General features: G+C 35.7%; 1 protein-coding gene across 15 annotated transcripts in view; it reads left to right on the forward strand.

The window, feature by feature from the left end:
• LOC120769560 (protein lap4) overlaps positions 1–18,047 on the forward strand; it is a 160,776-nt gene that overhangs the window by 67,814 nt on the left and 74,915 nt on the right. For 12 of the 15 annotated variants that reach the window (XM_040096724.1, XM_040096645.1, XM_040096651.1 and 9 more), the window contains 5 exons: positions 13,683–14,038; positions 14,308–14,586; positions 15,067–15,267; positions 16,263–16,449; positions 16,590–17,095. In XM_040096724.1, coding sequence (XP_039952658.1) covers positions 13,683–14,038; positions 14,308–14,586; positions 15,067–15,267; positions 16,263–16,449; positions 16,590–17,095 — 1,529 coding nt within the window. Of the gene's footprint in view, positions 1–12,667; positions 13,188–13,682; positions 14,039–14,307; positions 14,587–15,066; positions 15,268–16,262; positions 16,450–16,589; positions 17,096–18,047 lie in introns of all 15 variants that reach the window. The other 3 variants (XM_040096696.1, XM_040096732.1, XM_040096707.1) reach the window with 2 other exon arrangements.

Raw genomic sequence — 18,047 nt, forward strand, 5'->3', positions numbered from 1 at the left:
TCAAAAATCACCTAACTGTTATACGAATACCTTCTCTTTGACTAAATTGAAAGTGAGATATGTATTTAACGGTTTTTGGTTAGAAAACAAGTTCATATCCTTTAATTGTATTAAGGTTAAATCGAAAACGATATATTTATCGATTAAAATATATGTATAATTTTGGTTGGAAGAAAATTAATTTAAAAAATCTCTCGAAAATCACTTAACTGATATACGACAATCTAAAATTTTTTTTGCATCACAAAAACTGTTGTAAATACCATAGATATTGATAAATTTATCGATATTTTTTAAGAAAAAAGTTTGATCACAGAAAATGTTGACTTTTCAAAAATCATCAAACAAAAATATGAAACATGAAATTTTTTCTGTCTAAATCAAAATCGATATATTTATCGATTTTTGTTGGGAAAAAAGTTGATTTTAAAAATGTTCCATATCTCAAAAATCATTTAACTTATGTATATACGAATTTTCAGATTTTTTGATCTAAATCGAAATCGATATATTTATCGGTTTTTGATTAAATTGTTCATCAATTTTCATATCCCCTAATTACTATACGAATACCTCCATATTTTTGTCTAAATCGACATCGATAAATTTATCGATATTTAAAAAAAAAAGATTGATCGCAAAAAATTTTACTTTTAAAAAATCAGTTAACAGAAATATGAAATTCTCGAATTTTTTTTTCTGCATAAATCGAAATTTATATACAATTGTATTTATCGGTTTTTGGTTAAAGTTTTTCATCACAAAATCTGTCATAATCCGAAAATTCCCTAATTGACATCCGAATATCTCAATATTTTGGTATAAATCGATATTGATAAATTTATCGATCTTTTATAGAAAAGAAAGTTTTTTCATAAAAAATTTCGATTTTTCAAAACTTACCTAAATCGAAATCGATAAATATATCGGTTTTTGATTAAAAATTTGTATCACAAAAACTTAAACTTCCGAAAATCTTCTCACTGAAATCAGTAAATTTCCATATTTTTGTCTAAACCGATATTGATAAATTTATCGATATTTTTTAGGAAAAAAGATTGACTGCAAAAAACTTAGAGTTTTCAAAAATCACCTAATAAAAATAAGAAAATCTCTAATTTTTTCTGTCTAAATCGCAAACGGTATATTTATCTGTTTTTGATTAAGGAAAAAAATTGCATGACAATAAGCTCTCATATCTAGAAAATCCCTCAATTGACAACACAACTAGTTGCACTTCGGGACGAGTTAAAATATTTTCCATTTCTAACTAGCAGCTGTGACCGAAAATATAATACATATGTATCTCCATACAAACAGTCATCATACACACCCATGTATTTTGTGGCAAAACCCTTTAGGCGACTGAAGACGTTGATTTAGGTTGGGATTTGTGTTTATTTCGTATCAAATATTTTCTATTTATACTCCAACGATATATGTATGTATGTATGTACATAAATACCCACATATGTGAGAACATTTTGAACTCGTCGATGCTGTTGCATTACACACTTGATTGCAACACCAGCATGCACAACACATATCAAGCTCACTTTTTGTTGATCTTGTGGATTTAACAATTTTTGATAACCTCAAGGTTCTCACTATTTCGGCAGTCTTTGTGTATTTTTATGTCAGCACACATACATGCGCGCGCTGAAATTGAAAGGAGGAGGAGATGAAGAGATGTGTGCTTGCGATTTTATTGCTGCAGCTTTGGGTTTTAAGCGGAAGGAAATAGCAGAGTTATTGCTGAAGGAAACGCACAATACCAGTAGATTGCATCCTTCACAGAAACCAAACCAAACGGAGATGAAAAATGATGTTAAAAAGATCATAAAAGCATATTTGCACTGAACTTGTTTAAACAGCAAACGCTTGCCACGGCGCCCACGAGCATATTTACACAAATGGATGTATGTGTGGAAGTGTGTGTGTTTTTGTATGTATGTATATATGGATGTGTGTGTGTTTTCGTATATGTGTATGTATATGTGTGCGTGTAGCTTGTCATATTTTTAACCCAATCGATGACCTTTATTTTTCGCTCACTAAAATATTTACTTACTCTGCTTTTGTCAGCCAATTTGTTGGTCTACTCTTTACTTTGTGCGCAACACTTTACAAAGTACCGTACGCCATTATTTTTTGCTGCACTCGCATTACCAGCAGAAATTGCTGGGAAGCGTAAAAGCTTTAAAATTGCGCCAAGCGCTGATAATATAATTTTGGAACTTTTTTTTTACCGTTTTTTCTTTTAATTTTTGATTAACTTAATTTTAACGCATTTCTAACGGAAAATGAGTGTGTTCATATCTGCGTTGGCAAACGTGGGTTTTTACGCTCGCGGCAATTTTCCTCTTTACTGAATTATTGATTTGCCTTAAACGGCTGTAAAAGCGCGGCCTCTTTTGCTGCTACTTTTCGATGTGTGTGTGTATGTGCTGTGAAAATTGCTGTAAAAGTTCGTTAAATAAATTAAACGTGACTGTTTGTCGGCGCTTTTTACACTCACACACTCATACACACATGCGTACTTCGCTAAATGTTGGCTTAAAAAGGTTTCAGGCTTTAAGGGCTTTTTGCCTCACTTAATGCCCACTTTTTGCGCCGTTTTACGCGCGGCATGCGCAAGCGAAAAAAACATTTAGCATATATTCGCTGTTTTATTGACACCAAATGGCAAGCTTTATTGTGTTTTGTTGTTTGTCGTCGGATTATGAGGCCACGGGCCTAGTTTTTCATCTCTAAGCTGGTGTTAGTTGGCCGCCTTTTTCCTCTTTGGCGCCGACATTGTTGCAAAATAATAAATAAAATGTTAATTACTGCAACATTCGACATTAGTTTTGTAGAAACATTATTCTGTTTCGCCGACAAACTTTCAACACATCACTTTTTAATTAACGGTTTCCTTTTTTGCTGGAAAAAATATAATTTAATTAGCAGACATGCAAACATGCGCTAAATTAGAAAGTTCTACATTAAAACAAATATATGTGTGTATGTATGTGTGAATGCATATGTGTACATATGCATAAGTGAATGCATATGTGTGTATGTATGTGTTACAGTAAGCCCATGTAAATGTAGTGGTGCCACCATTTGTTAGTGTCTTTTGTAATAGTTTGCGCAAGCGAAAGAAAACAAAATTAATTATTTATTTTTCAAGCCCTTAACTACTTCACTACTCACTTTTCAAGGTAATGATGTCACTTGTTAAATATATATAGTACATACTTATAAATATAAACAAAATGATATGGTTAAGTTTACCATATTTTCAATATCAATTTCCCGCTGCAGATTAAGTGATTATATTACTTTTTTTTGATAAAGTCCAAATTGATATGGGGTAACATATACATGCATACCTGATATATAACTGATACATACCTGAAATATAACTGATATATACCTCATACATACCTGATATACACCTGAATACTCAAATGCATAAAAACATACAGTATTTGTAGCTTAATTCCAAATATTATTCTATTTTCGTTGTGGTCACTTGAACTAACAAGGTCAATACTAAATTGTGAGGTAACTCACTGCTGAAGTATGCTTTATTATCAAAAAAGCGTAGTTTTGTAATACACCTGACGTTTGAAGGCTTAGTCATATTAGAATCAAAGGTGTTCTTTATAATTTGATTGCATATATTGGCGTTTCATCACGTTATCAGCTTCGATAATGTTGTTTCGGCCAAGGCTTGTAGACATAAGCGCTTTGATATATGAGTAATGCATGTGTATTCTAAAATGAGACTATATGTGTATACTTGTATATTTCTAGACTATACATATATGTAATTTGTATGTATATGAGAAAAAATCAATAATCGAGAAGGAAAATATTAAAATAAAATCACAATAGTGCATAATTGTTCGGTGCTAAATTTGGAAAAAAGTGTGTGACACATTTGAAGTCCTCGCGAAATTCTAAATAAAAATGCATGTATACCAAATATGATGCTTAAAAATCACGACATTTTAGATAAATAAGAAATCGTTGGTTGATATTTATTTTGTCCAAATTAATTTTTCATTTGTAAAGCCCCAACGTAGGTGTTCATCAACTGCCATTTTCTATTCGCCACTTCACGACTCGCTTTTTTAGTTGTTAAATCATCAAGACAGTTGTCTAATTGAAATTAGTGAAATATTATATTTAAATTGTCTTCTAACTGGTATAAACAGCCGCTATTCATTCGGTGTTTTATTATGCCAGTTTATACCAGTTGCTCTTTCGATTCGCCAGTTTCTTTATAAATATGCCATTGTTTGTAAAAAAAAAATATTACATTTTTCCATACTTCCTATTAGGTTTAATATTTTGTGTATATTCCGAATAGTACAAATAATAATAATAAATTTTCTTTTCAAAGCAGTGTGTGACATATAAATTAATATACCAATTTAAAAAAAAAATTATACCACTTATGATTCTTGAATCTTGATATTTTTCCATAAAAATTCGTTAGTTAATATTTTTTTTTTATTAATTTAACATTAACATAATTTCAACATTTTCTCTTCGCCACTACTCGGCTCGCTACTTAGGATCAATGACAGGGTATCTTATATGTTTTTTCGTTTGAAAGCAAGGAAACAGTTATAAGTTGAAATTAATGAAATACTACATTTGAATATGAGACACATTTTCAACATTCGATAATTGGTTATACCTTTATACCAGTTGCTTGTTCGATTCGCCAGTTACCTTATATACGCTTTTATTTGAAAAAAAAAAAGAATTCAATTTTTTGTAATCAATTGCTCTATTTGTAAACGAAAAAGTATTACATTTTTCAAAATCAAATGATAACTACGCCTTCCCGCCATATAGCGGTTATGTTTAAAACTACTATAACGGCAATAACTCACTAAATAAATCCGTTAGAAGCATTAAATACCAAAGCCAATATGGTAAGGCAGAGTTTCATGTGAACCGGTATCAAAATTTGAGAAGGGCATGACTACGCCCACTTTTAAGTGATATTCTATATCTCAGAAACTATTAGGCCAATTTAAAGTGAATTTTGTGCGCAATATTGGGTAGTCGAAAAAGTATTTTCGTATTTTGTCAATAGATGTCGTTGCAGTCGTATATCTCCAATGCTCCTAATCACATTATGCCATGCCATATAGTGTTGAATATTGGGTAGTCGAAAAAAGCCTTTTTGGTATTTCTAATCAAACTTCAACTTATTTTTTTATATTCGGTGGTCGAAAAAGTCTTTTCGTATTCTTTTCAATGGATGTCGTTGCAGTTGTATATCTCCAGTGCTTGACATTCCTATTTTGCATTGTGAAAATGGGTGAAATCGAACTACAATCACTGCCACTTACCTTAAACCGCTTTAATCTTTGGAAAATCGCGAGAATATAAAATGTTTGGTTAGCTCTTGTTTCCTTTCCGTTTTATCTATTTGGCTATTATTTATATGTTTTAGTTGTATTTTTGATATTTTAATTACTCCAGAAGCTTAAATGGCGTATTTTAATAATATACCCCACCATAATGCATTACTTTATTTGTCTTACTGTTATTTTCAAGTCCAAACTCACACATACATATCTATGTACATACTTTTGTACCGCAACAGTTTTTCCTCTGCAAAATACACCTGCTCTCCCCATTCGCTCAATCATTTATCGCAATCTTTGTTTACACTTTGTGATTAGCGCTCAATATACTTTATACCAGTTGGAAGTTTATTACATTATTTTATGGGAACACTTAAACACACATACATACATACATACAAATTATTTTTATCATTCTGCCAAGCGTTTGGTTATCAGCTTTTGGTTGTTGCGTACGTACATAAGTATATATAAAGTATATAAACATATACATATGTTTGCATGTGTGCATATTACATTTTCTCTGGCAGAATATTCTTTTCCGCGCTCGTTGTCATTAGGCCCACTCATCGATTTCGCTGCCATAAATGTAACGGAGTAAAAGGCAGTTTATGTTGCTTCTAATGCTGGCTAATTTAGCTTCACTAGTGTTTTGCTCAATACTAATTTGTCATATACATAAGTATGTCGTTACAGGTGCATAGATAAGAGTTTTTGTTGTTGTTTTTCTGCTATGCTATCTATGGAATTTTGTAGTTGAAAGATAACGCAAGTTATTTGTTTGTATTCTTTTGCTTGGCGTGCCACCAACCAGCCAGCCCGATTGGCTACGCGACCCAGCCAGGGCACAGCGTACCGATGACGAAACATTTCCGACTTTGGTAATTGTTTGTTTTTGTTGCTGTTTTCCAACTTTTGATTCACTGAGTCAGATACACAAGTTCTCGCTGTTGCCATTTCAATTTATTAAGTGTAACACTTTGCGTTGTTTTGTCTTGTTTTTGTTGTTCAACATTCGCATTTTGACTTTTGATGGTTTTTATTTGTTTTTTGACTCACTATCGCTTGGCTGTTCGAATTTCATCAACTCTTTTCACGCTTTGCCACCTTCTAGCTCCAGTTTTTCTCTTTCTCTTTTGCACTTTTAATGTTGTTCTGTTTCGCGATTTTGTCGTTTTGTTGTTTGTTTTCTATAGTGGAATTTTCTTCATTAATTTTTAGTTTTTGTATGTTTGTGTGTTTGTGCTTACTGGTTTGACACTTTTCAACGGTTTATTGTGTAATTTGTCAAATCAAATGCGCGAAGATTTGCGACGATTAATCATTTTGTGCGAAGCTTTAGCCATTCGGTACAAGTGTGAGGTACAAAGTGCGAAAATAAGTTGGAAAATTCGCAAAAAATATTTTTTCAATATAATTTGAGAACTTGAATTTAGAAGCACTGTCACTGAAACTAAATTTCCGTCAATTATACTATATATAATTTGGTATTCTCAGTTTGTAAAAAAGTATTCATTTGCTATTTTGTATTTGCTGTTCATTCTAACTTTCTCATTTATTCACTAATCACACTTCATTCGTGTAAATATTTCCATTTAATTTTTAACAAATTATCGTCCTTGCAACAAGTTCCTGTTAAAATTTACTGCCATTAATTATGTTGACTGAAATTCATTTAGCTTTTCACTTGTTCTTCTGTCAATCGCATTTTCAAAGTACAGTTATTTTTGCTAATCCAACAAGCCTGTCATTTGCATTTACCTTTTAATGCATTTCATAGTCACGGGCTACTTGGTCTTGACCTCATTTTAACTAATTTGTTTGAGACAAAAATAATTGGAGAGCATTTAGTGAAATTGAAAGTGTGCATCCGATGTAGCAATTAAATTCTGACAAGTTTAAAGTTATTTCTTTGTAGCAATTAGCATTTTAGTATTTATGCTTCATAAAAATCATCTTGTGATTTTTTTTTATATATTTCCGGTTTGGTAATTTCTCATATTCGGGCTCATATTCTCTTAGTTTTACAAAATATCGCAATTTCGCCTCATAAAGTCGGCTTTTCTAATATGTCGCGAACAGAAAAACGATCTTATATTAAACTTGAGAAAAAAACATTAACTACGGTTGCACCGAAGCTATACCATAAATACCCCTTTACAACAGATCTCTGACAAGACTTTAATTGTTCCGTCAGACTCGAACTGAACAATTTCTTCGGAGATTGCATTATTGACTTGAAGAATGACACGTGAAAAATTTCGTGAAAATATCTCCTCAAATGAAGAGGTTTACCGTACAAGCACTTCATTTCGATCTTTCAGCTTGTATGACAGCTATGTACTTTAGTTGTCCGATATCGGTCATTCTTACAAATGAGCAGGTACTTGTTGAGAAAAGGCTGGGTATAATTAACATTAAGCAGGCCTCGAAGTTCTGCTCTACTATGCAGTAGTATGGTGGACAGGTGTATGGAAATCGACCTACCAGAATCTAATGGAAAGTGCTTAAAGCCTCTCTCCATTGTGCAAAACGGGAGCTTTAAGAACAACTCCAAAGCGGCTCTTGAACTTGCACTAAGCCTGTCTCGTATAGACCTATTCGCCGAAAATTGCGCAGCAAAATCGACGCACGACTACTGGCTGCAGTAGAATTTACTTATAGAATCTTCGGGCATAGCTCGGTGGGTAAAGGTGGTTGGGCAAACACCGACTACATGATCAAACTTTACAATTGGAAAAGAAGGTTCATAGTAAACGTTAAAAAAGATGGCTGCCATAAAAGTATACTATGCTATGCTCTAAACATTTACACGGATGGCTCGAAAAAGGACGATGGATTTGATGCGGGAATATACTGTCCAGAGTTAGGCATAAGGCAGTCTTTTAAGTTACCGGACTACTTCGGTAAATTTCAAGTTGAGGTCTTTGCTATTACGGAGCTGGCCTCTAATGCACCTGCAGGTAATTCCATAGTCAACATCTGTGTAGACAGCCAAGCAGCAATCAAGGCAGTAACCTCGTATCGCATATCGACCAGAAGTGTCTTGGGAAGCGGGGCAGCAGTTGAAAGTGTTGCCAGAAGCAAGCAACTTCACTTCTACTGGTTGCCAGGGCACAAAAGCAGCGAGGGCAATGAAATAGTGGATGTGATTGCCAAGAATGTTGTACGGCTAACATCCAAAAGCGTGACCAACATTGAAAAACCCATGCATTGTCTATACGGCGATCTCGTCAGAAGCATGGTAAAGAAAATCAAAACCCGTTGAAAAGAGCTACCTGGGTGCAAAACGGCAAAAGTCATGTTCAAAACGATAGATTGGAAATACACAAAATTCTTATTCGCACTCGATAAAAAAGACTGTAGAAACATGATGGGAATACTAACTGGCCACTGTCTGGTGGCCCGCAGGGTAAGGCTGACAGATCGAGAAGACTGCAGGATATTTCTAGAGCAAGGCACTAGCGAAATAATGGAGCATGTCTTGTGCACTTGTCCCGTATTGGCAAGACTACGCTGTAAGCATCTGGGGTCTCACAGTATGATACATTAGAGAAGGTATCGATAGTGAGGCCGCAGAGTCTGTAAAAATTCGCGTCAAGCGCGAGCATCCTAAAGGATGACTACTCCTCTTGGCCCTAGCAATCTACAATCTCCAACTGGTATCGCAAAGGACCAGAACTGGTCTATGCGTGGTTAATTGGCCTGCCAGATTAACCTAACCTAGTTTTTGAGTATCGGTCTAAAGTTTTTCACTCGAGCTTTTCTCTTCAAGCAGCTATTCATTTGTCGGAACCTTCAATATCGATCAAAATGAAGTTTTTGTTTTGAAAAGATATCTGTGTGAAATTTCATCAGATCGTTCTTGGTTGGATTAGCAAAATTCTTGCGATATATCAATACTTTCTTAAGCAAATTTTCATTTTAAGCATGTTAATATTATATAATATTTCATTTCAACATATAAACCGTTTTAGTTACAAGAAAGCCTTATAATGCCATAATAACATTTACATATATTAGCTTTGGCCTCTCTCCCCTTTTGTTTTATTGATTTGATTGCCTTTTGTTTGCGACTAATTGAAGTTCAATTGCCGACAGATATCACATTTTTTGCACTTAATTAAGCCAGCAGCACAATTAGTAATCGTTTAACTCATAAGTAGCAGGTAATTAACCTTTTAGGAATTTCTTCTTTAATCCGCGAAGCACAAGCTCAAGGGCAAAGTAGTTGAGCTTGCAACAACAACAAATAATTGAGCCGCTAATTAAATTGGCATTTCGCCTAATCAGCTTTTTTAATTAAATTTTAATTTTTTTAAAACAAAAGTTGCATTAATTTTAATTTGCCGCTCGCATTTGTTAAATTAAATAATCTGCAATATTGTAATATCGAATATTATATTTCTAGCACTGCCACATGCAGTCCAGCCCCTTTAGTCTCACTCTAATCATACCTATTAATTGAACAGCCGGCCAGCTGTTTTCCCAACGTACTTTACCAAGCATTGACCTCTGCCTGCCATGGTCGAGCGGTTTTGTGTCTTCGGTGCGTCACCTCGGGATGCTGACCGGCTGTTCGAGCCATTCAATGCTTGACTGACCAGTGATGCTGCATAAATAAAGCATTCCCATTTGCTCCTCGTCATATTTGCCATTATATACTATATTACGATTCACTTGATTGTTGCGCTGCGCAGGCGGCTCCATGGCATCGCACGCTTTGTCGTTTCCTTGGCGCGTGGAGAGCTCCTGTTGGGCGGCCGTGGGCTGTTGCGGCCTGTGGTGTTGTTGAACTGTCGTCTTGTATGTTGTAGGTGGGCTGTATGTGCGGTTGGTTGCTGTAAAAGTCAATCGAATTTTCGTGCCAATATGCTGCTTGTGCTTGCTTTGTTTAGCCGTTCGATTCGAAATTTATGATCATCTTCATTCACGCTTCAATGACCTTTCACTCTGCACAATTGTAGAATGAGTGACATGGCTGGCGTAGAAATTTGTTTGCGATTTATTGTGTTCAACGTGGTTTGTTGCCAAACATTTGTTGATGAGTAGGTTGTGGTAGCGCAAGCGAATTACATATTTGCATTTCATTTGGACCAAAGTTATAAAGCATTTTATTTATTGCTTGAAAGAGCTCAACTTTATGTCTTTTGAATGGATACACACAGTCTAATCTGCAGCTCAATGTCTGCACTATGTTGTCTGGGATAGCTTGTTGTAAATTTTTATTGATTTTCTTTCTTGCACAATTAAATCCTTGAAATCATAAAATTTAAGGGGATATCGGATCACTTAACCATATTGCTGCCATACAAACTGAATGATCGGTAACAAGTAATAGTGTGGAAAACTTTTTCATTTGTTGGGATATCTTCACGAAATTTTGCCTTGGTTATCGCTTAAGGCATTGCTGCAATCTTCGAAGAATTTGTTAAGATCTGATCACTATAGGTCACAGCTGCCATACAAACTGAACGATCGAAATCAAGTGCTGGTATGGAAAGCTCTTTCAGTTGCCGTGGTAACTTCAAGGAATTTGGTAGAAAATATTATCGTTCAGATCGGACCACTATATCATATAGCTAAAATCATAATAAAGATATTTTTTACCATTTTGTGCTATAAAAAAGGTACCTTTGTAGTGTATCACAGCTTCGGTGCAGCCGAAGTCACAGGGGTTTCTTTTATATACCCTTTGGATGAAAAAAAGGTTCAACTTCATCAATGAACTCCATTTTTCTCCAGAAAACTCAAAAAAATATTTTTAAATTTTCAATCCCATTTAAAACTTTGTTGTATTATTGTATTTATTGTTATAAATCTTGTGCAAAGTTTAAAAAAATTGTCACCAGAAAATATATATTTGGACTCCTGTCTTCGCATATAGTGACCATTTGGTATAGAGGAGGAGTGATGTGGGATGTTCTGATATGGTTGTTGTTATTGTTAGAGTTAAAAGTTAGGATGATATTTTAAACTTTTTGTTGAAACACGACAGTCCAAAAATATGAAAGAAATCTCAAACTCGCGCTATGCGATTTTTAAGATTTTTAGAGGCTCGACTATCTAGGGGTTACATGGGTTTATGAGTTTCAAAAAATCGAATTTTTTATAGTTTTGTCAAATTCAACAACAAAGAATATTGTCCTAATTTTTCAAGTTGATCCGAGTAATAGTTTCGGAGATACAGCCATGTGAACTTGTGCGCTCGAGGCTAGCTAGGCTAAGTGCGCCCTCATTAAACGAAACTGTGTTTTTGAAGTGGGATGGTAAGATTGAGATACAATTCTTAAAGACTTAGACGAAGAATTTTTTTTCAATTACAACTACAAAAAAATTGGCGAAATTTTTATTTTCTTTTTTTTTGTAAAAATGTCTGCCAAAAATCCAATTTTCAGTTTTTTTCCTTAGTCCAACTTCTAAGTTAAGGTTTTAACTAAACATGTGTTTTGAAGATCCTGGACGAGTTTAAAATATTTTTTTTCAAAAATTTCGAAATAATAATGTATGTTTATAACAATAAAAAATGCTAATAAAATATTAAATTTTTTATATGAGAAAAAAATTGTTGAAAAATGACTGTTTTTTACCCGAGGAAACCCATGAACCCCTTAAATAAAATTTAAATCAAATTATTGTCATCGCAACAAAACTAAGAAATATTCGCAATAGAAGATAAAATAATTTCCATAATCCCCGATTTCCTTAAATCTCCTTTCGAAAATCTCCGAAATACCGCTAGCATTTAAGTTTACCGTTCAAAGCAATATATAAGTGCTTGCAATAAATCTACAAAGTACCAAAAAGAAATATATTATTGCGCCACGCGTGGAGCTTTCGTTGGCTGTGCCGCTTAGTCGCACGATTTAAGCGATGAATTGTGTAGTCACTAGTCACTTTCAAAAGCTATTATCGATGCAGTTCAACGCATTAAAATCCAATAAGCAAATATATATTTTGTAAAGTGCCTGCGATTTTTTCACTGCTTTCCAGCTGCACAAACACATATATATATACACACACTCAACCGTGCTCATGCATATATGCATATGCTTTTACTTTACGTTCTTATATTGGCTTTGCCAGCTGCCTGAGCGCTCGCTTCCACTGCACTGCTGCTGAAATCTTGCTCTAGTGCTTGTGCGATTATATAAAATTGCGTACGCATAGATGCCAGCTACTTTGCTTCAGCTACCCGTACGCCGGCAACTGCAACTGTTGCCTCTACAGCCGAGGACCGAAGACGTTTTGCGATTCGATGAAATTGCACAAAATAATAAAATTGATAAAAGCTCTTTACAGAATGATGATGCATTAGATATAATTGTGTGTCTGTACTTGCACAGTACAAAGGCGGCGGCGGGTATGTGATCCGTTTACACAAAATCTGTTACACCAACGAATAAAGAAAGCAAAAGCAGAAATATTATTGTTTATATCGAATACGTGAAGCGTATAAGCCGATTTTTGACTCACATACAGTCACACCGACAAACATACAAACCTACAAGCGCATGCATTATTGAATAAGGAAAATAAGTGTAGAAAACGAGAAGAAGTGAAACGACAAGCGAAACGTTAATATGTTCAACATTAAGTTAAAAATAAAGGAGGGCGACAACACGCTGCCCCGCTCGCGGCGTTCGGGCTCGCTGGGCAGCACCAGCGGCCGCAACAGTCCGGCCAATATGAGCTTACGCAGTTCACTCGCCTCCTCCAATCGCAGTCCGAGCAATTCGCTGCGGCGCAAGGACAAACGTGTGCGCATCGTAACGACGTACACCGACGAGCTGGAGCGCAACCGACAATATGGTAAGCAAATATATACTACGTGGTAATGCTAAATGGTAACGGTAATGATGATGCGGCAGCTGAAGTGTCTCTGTCGGCGCGGCTGCATATGCAGCTGAAATCATAACTAAGTGCTCACCCACAGGTGGGCTTGGTTGTGGCTTGGGCGCTCGTGAATTTGAGTGTGCCCTACATTTTTGTGGTCGAAGCGCATTGCTACATGATAATAACAAACGTGACGTGCATTGCAAACAACGTGCCCTGCGCTACACCCTTGGCTGGGAGGACTATAAGCGCATAACAGTGAATAAAGACAGTCTAGACCAACGAAACTTGCTTGAACTCAAAACTTTTCTGGGAATACCTATCTATATATGTATAGGTAGTGCATTTGTTGAAAGCGAAAATGTCATAAAGTTGTATTTGTAGCCATAAATGTTACTTCCAAATCGTATTTAATGCCACAAACTTCTATTACATTAACTCATACGCATTCTTCTCTTTCTGCCATTACAGATGCCGTGGACGGTCTCACCGAGCTGCGTCTCGAACAGTACGAAATCCATATTGAGCGCACCACTGCCGGTCTGGGCTTGAGCATAGCGGGCGGCCGCGGTTCAACACCATTCAAAGGCGATGACGAAGGCATTTTCATATCACGCGTGACCGAAGGTGGCCCAGCGGATTTGGCCGGCTTGAAAGTTGGCGATAAAGTACTGAAAGTGAATGGCATAAATGTGGTCGACGCCGATCACTATCAGGCCGTGCAGGTGTTGAAAGCCTGCGGTGCGGTGTTGGTGTTGGTGGTGGAGCGCGAAGTTACACGCCTAATAGGCCATCCAGTGTTTAGCGAAGATGGCTCGGTCTCACAGGTGGGTTTACACAAACAAATACACATATGTATATATGTACATATAGTCGTTATGTCAACGCCACAAGTTGCGCAGATCCCTCATTTGTAGCGTAATTAAACGCTTGCTGCGGTAAATTGTGTCGTTAAACATGCAATTAGCGCTGTGAAAGTGCGAATTGTCGCTTAATATATGTTTGCAAATTGATTTTTATTTACTGCAATGTGAATGCGAATGCGCTCGCATATAAACATACAAATATTTGCAAATTAAATTTTCTTCACTTGCAGATATCGGTGGAAACGCGACCGTTGGCCGCAGCGCAGCAGCATGAAAAATTCATTCCGGCACCGATTGAAATTATTCCACAACAGCAGCAGCTGCAACAACAACAACTACAGCAAGCGCCTGCCAACTTCAACAGCTATCAAGCGAATGTATTTACAACACCAGCAACAGCAACAGCAGCAGGACCAACAAATGCGGCAAATTTATCACAACAGCAGCAACAACTCCAACCGCAACATGTTGGGGTGGGTGCAACAAATGGCGTTTTGGAAAATGGCAAGGTCGGTTTTGTAGGTTGTCGGTCGTCGGTCAGTTTGGCAGTTGAATTTTTAGTAAAATTCATGAAAAATGGTTTTGCAAACGAAAATTAAATGAAAATAGTAAACGGAATTTTGCTCATGCAGAAAAAGTTTCGCTGCAAATATTTGAAAAATAATTTGGAAAATATGAATATTTGATAAGTAATAACAAATTGACGATATGCATCAACAGCTCGAAGTGTGTTGATGAAAATTGTTAAAAAAAAATTAACGAATTAGTGTTATTTGCAACCATTTTTTCGAATTATTTAAAAAAAAATGTATTGTCTTATGCAACCATTTTTATTAGCTAATATTCCACTAACTTCTATTAAGCTTAACAAATATGTCGCATTTTCTGCAATTAAGCTTGAAATCATGCTCCTTTCAAGATTATGCACCAATTTACGCCACTTCAATTTGACTTTTGCCTTTTACATGCATTTCATTTCATCATTGCAGGATGCCCCCTTGAGCTATTTACAACTACACACGACTTTAATTCGTGATCAAATCGGACAGGGCTTGGGCTTCAGCATTGCCGGTGGCAAAGGCTCGCCACCATTTAAGGATGGCTGCGATGGAATTTTCATTTCACGCATAACTGAAGGCGGTTTAGCGCATCGTGACGGCAAAATAATGGTTGGCGACCGCGTGATGGCTGTAAGTGCATTAAACCGACACCACAACAACAATATGCAGCAACTCGCATATGCTATAATGACTTTACTGTATACCTATATGTATATGTATATGTTCATTGCATATATGTATATATGTGTATTAGGGTGTGCTTTATTTTCCAATTTCATTATTTTTTTTTAAACGTCGTCTGTAGTTTGAGTTTTTACTCTAAAACAAGGATCCAACATCCAAAAGCTCTTTAAACCGTGCCTAAATAATTTTTTCCAAATATTTTATATGAGATTTTTTACACTTTTAATACAAACAATAAACAATAAATTGTTTATGGACAAAATAAATAAATCTAAATTTTTGAAAAAGTAATATTCTAATACAAAATTTTTCGTTCTTCAAAAAAAAAATAATTTTTTTTTCATAAAAAGATTCCTTTAAAAGTTATCCCAATTAAAATTATGAATCAAAGGTACTTTTTCATATAGTACACCATGTCGTATGAGCAACACAGCATGTATAAATCACGCGTTTGAATGCTCAGACCATTTGATGCATAACTATGGCTGGGTATAACTTCTAAAGGAATGTTTTGGTGGAAAATATCAAAAAATACTTTTTTGTAGAACGGAAAATTTTGAATTATAAAATCACTTTTTGGAAATTGTAGCTTCAGTTGTAAAATATACAAAAATTCTACATAAAATATATTAGAAAATATAATGTGTAAAGCGCGATATAAAATTAAAAATAAAGAGCTTGTTGACATTACAACCTTTTTTTGGAACAAGAACTGATACTTCAGAAGCTGTTTGCAACAAAAAAAAAAAAATAAAAATAATTAAACTGGCAAACTACTCACACCCTAATGTACACATAAATGTTTGTGTATGCGAATTGCTCGCAATTACACATTAACATTCGCAATTTGTCGCGGTTGTCATTGCCATATCAAACTGTAAATGCTGGCGTGTTGTTTGTGTACTTTGCTTAATCCACCACTGTGTGATTTGTATTTACAGATTAATGGCAATGACATGACGAACGCCTGTCATGATGCTGCGGTGCAATGTCTCACTGAGCCGCAACGGTTTGTGCGTCTGGTGTTGCAGCGCGAGTACCGTGGACCCTTGGAGGCACCGTTGAGTCCACGCAGTCCAGCTGTTTTGAATTCCCTCAGTCCTTCCGGTTACCTCGCCAATCGACCAGGTACATAAAAACGCACGCAGAAGCTGTTTTACGCATTTCTTCTTCCTTTAAAATTAAAATCGATTATTATTTCCTTCTTTTTTTTATTATTATTTCCTTCTTTTCTTTCCTTTCTTTGCACTTTGTTTTTATTACAACAGCGAACTTCAATCGCTCCATCGGCGACATGATATCAGAGCAAGCACAAACTAATCTGCAACATGCGCCCACAGCGGCACCCATACTGGCACAGCAACAGCAGCAACAGTATCCAGCTCAGCAACAATTTAACTACACCACGCAGCCGTCGGCTTACGAAATAAATAAAACTGTTACGATACCCAACACCACAGCAGCAGCAGCAACATTAACTAGCGCTAGTGTAGGTGGTAACAATGCCCCGAAAACAAATGGTTTTACGACTGCGGCAACAACTGTGCCATACCAACAGCCACAGCCACAGCAGCAGCAACAAATCGATAAGGTCACGGGTCAACCCGTGCCAGCACCCAGGCGTGCAAATTCCATACCTTTGGGAGATGCGCCAGCGGAAGCCACACCAGCCAACGGTAATGCCGCGCAGCCCCCGGATTCGGCGAATAAGCCGACAGCGACACCGACTGCTGCCGGCCCGAACCCGGCCGCAGATGCTTCTGCTGAAACTCAGGTATGTAAAAGCGAAGGTTTGATTCTTTTTCCTTTACTCCACATTAATCAGTATTAATTGTGTGTCTGTCTGTAACCGATTTGTATTGAATACGTTACATAGTTACATAAAATACGCATTGGTCGTTAGTTAAACACATAATTATTGTTTGTCAGTCAGTCATCCATACACCACCATTCAATGTATCTACTCATTTTTCAGCGCGCAAATATTCGAAAAAACTACCGTTATAATATTACCTGCTCGTCTTCTGACAGCTGTTGATAGCTTCAAAATTACACATATGTATTTCACGCGCTTAACTGCTTCAATTTAATCGTATAATTATTGTATTAAAGTAATTTGAGTTATGTTGCTTTAACATTCATACAGTCGCGTGCATACCAAGCATTACCCCCTGCACCTCTGCATTCACATACATACCTGCTAACGAGTATTGTACAGGTGCCATTGTATTTGTACCAAACACTAATTTTGAGTTAAAGGTTGCGAAAAATTGCCAATGTGAAAACATAATTTACCGTTAAAATTGCAAATTACTGGCAAGGTAAGTATAAGCAGGGTATTTTTAAGCAATATAAAGTTGATTTTGGAAGACGATTACATTAAGTTAAGAGGTTACATAGGATTGATTCCTCGGTTAAAAAACAGCCCTTTTCAATTTTGTTTTTATTTTATAAAAAATGTAATATTTTATTAGACATTTTGATTGTACAAACGTACACTATTAACAAAGAAATTCTAAAATTTTTTGGAAAAAAATATATTTTAAACTCAGAAAATTGGGACGCCATTAAAGATAGCCCACTTAGCCTAGCTAGCCTCGAAGGCACAAGTTCTCAAGGCTGTATATCCGAAACTATTACTCGGATAAACTTAAAAATTTAGGACAATATTCTAGAGGTGTTGTTGAATTTGATAAGACAACAAAAAATTAATTTTTTTGAAACCC

Source organism: Bactrocera tryoni, chromosome 1 (genome assembly GCF_016617805.1).
Source record: "Bactrocera tryoni isolate S06 chromosome 1, CSIRO_BtryS06_freeze2, whole genome shotgun sequence".
Lineage (NCBI taxonomy): Eukaryota > Metazoa > Arthropoda > Insecta > Diptera > Tephritidae > Bactrocera > Bactrocera tryoni.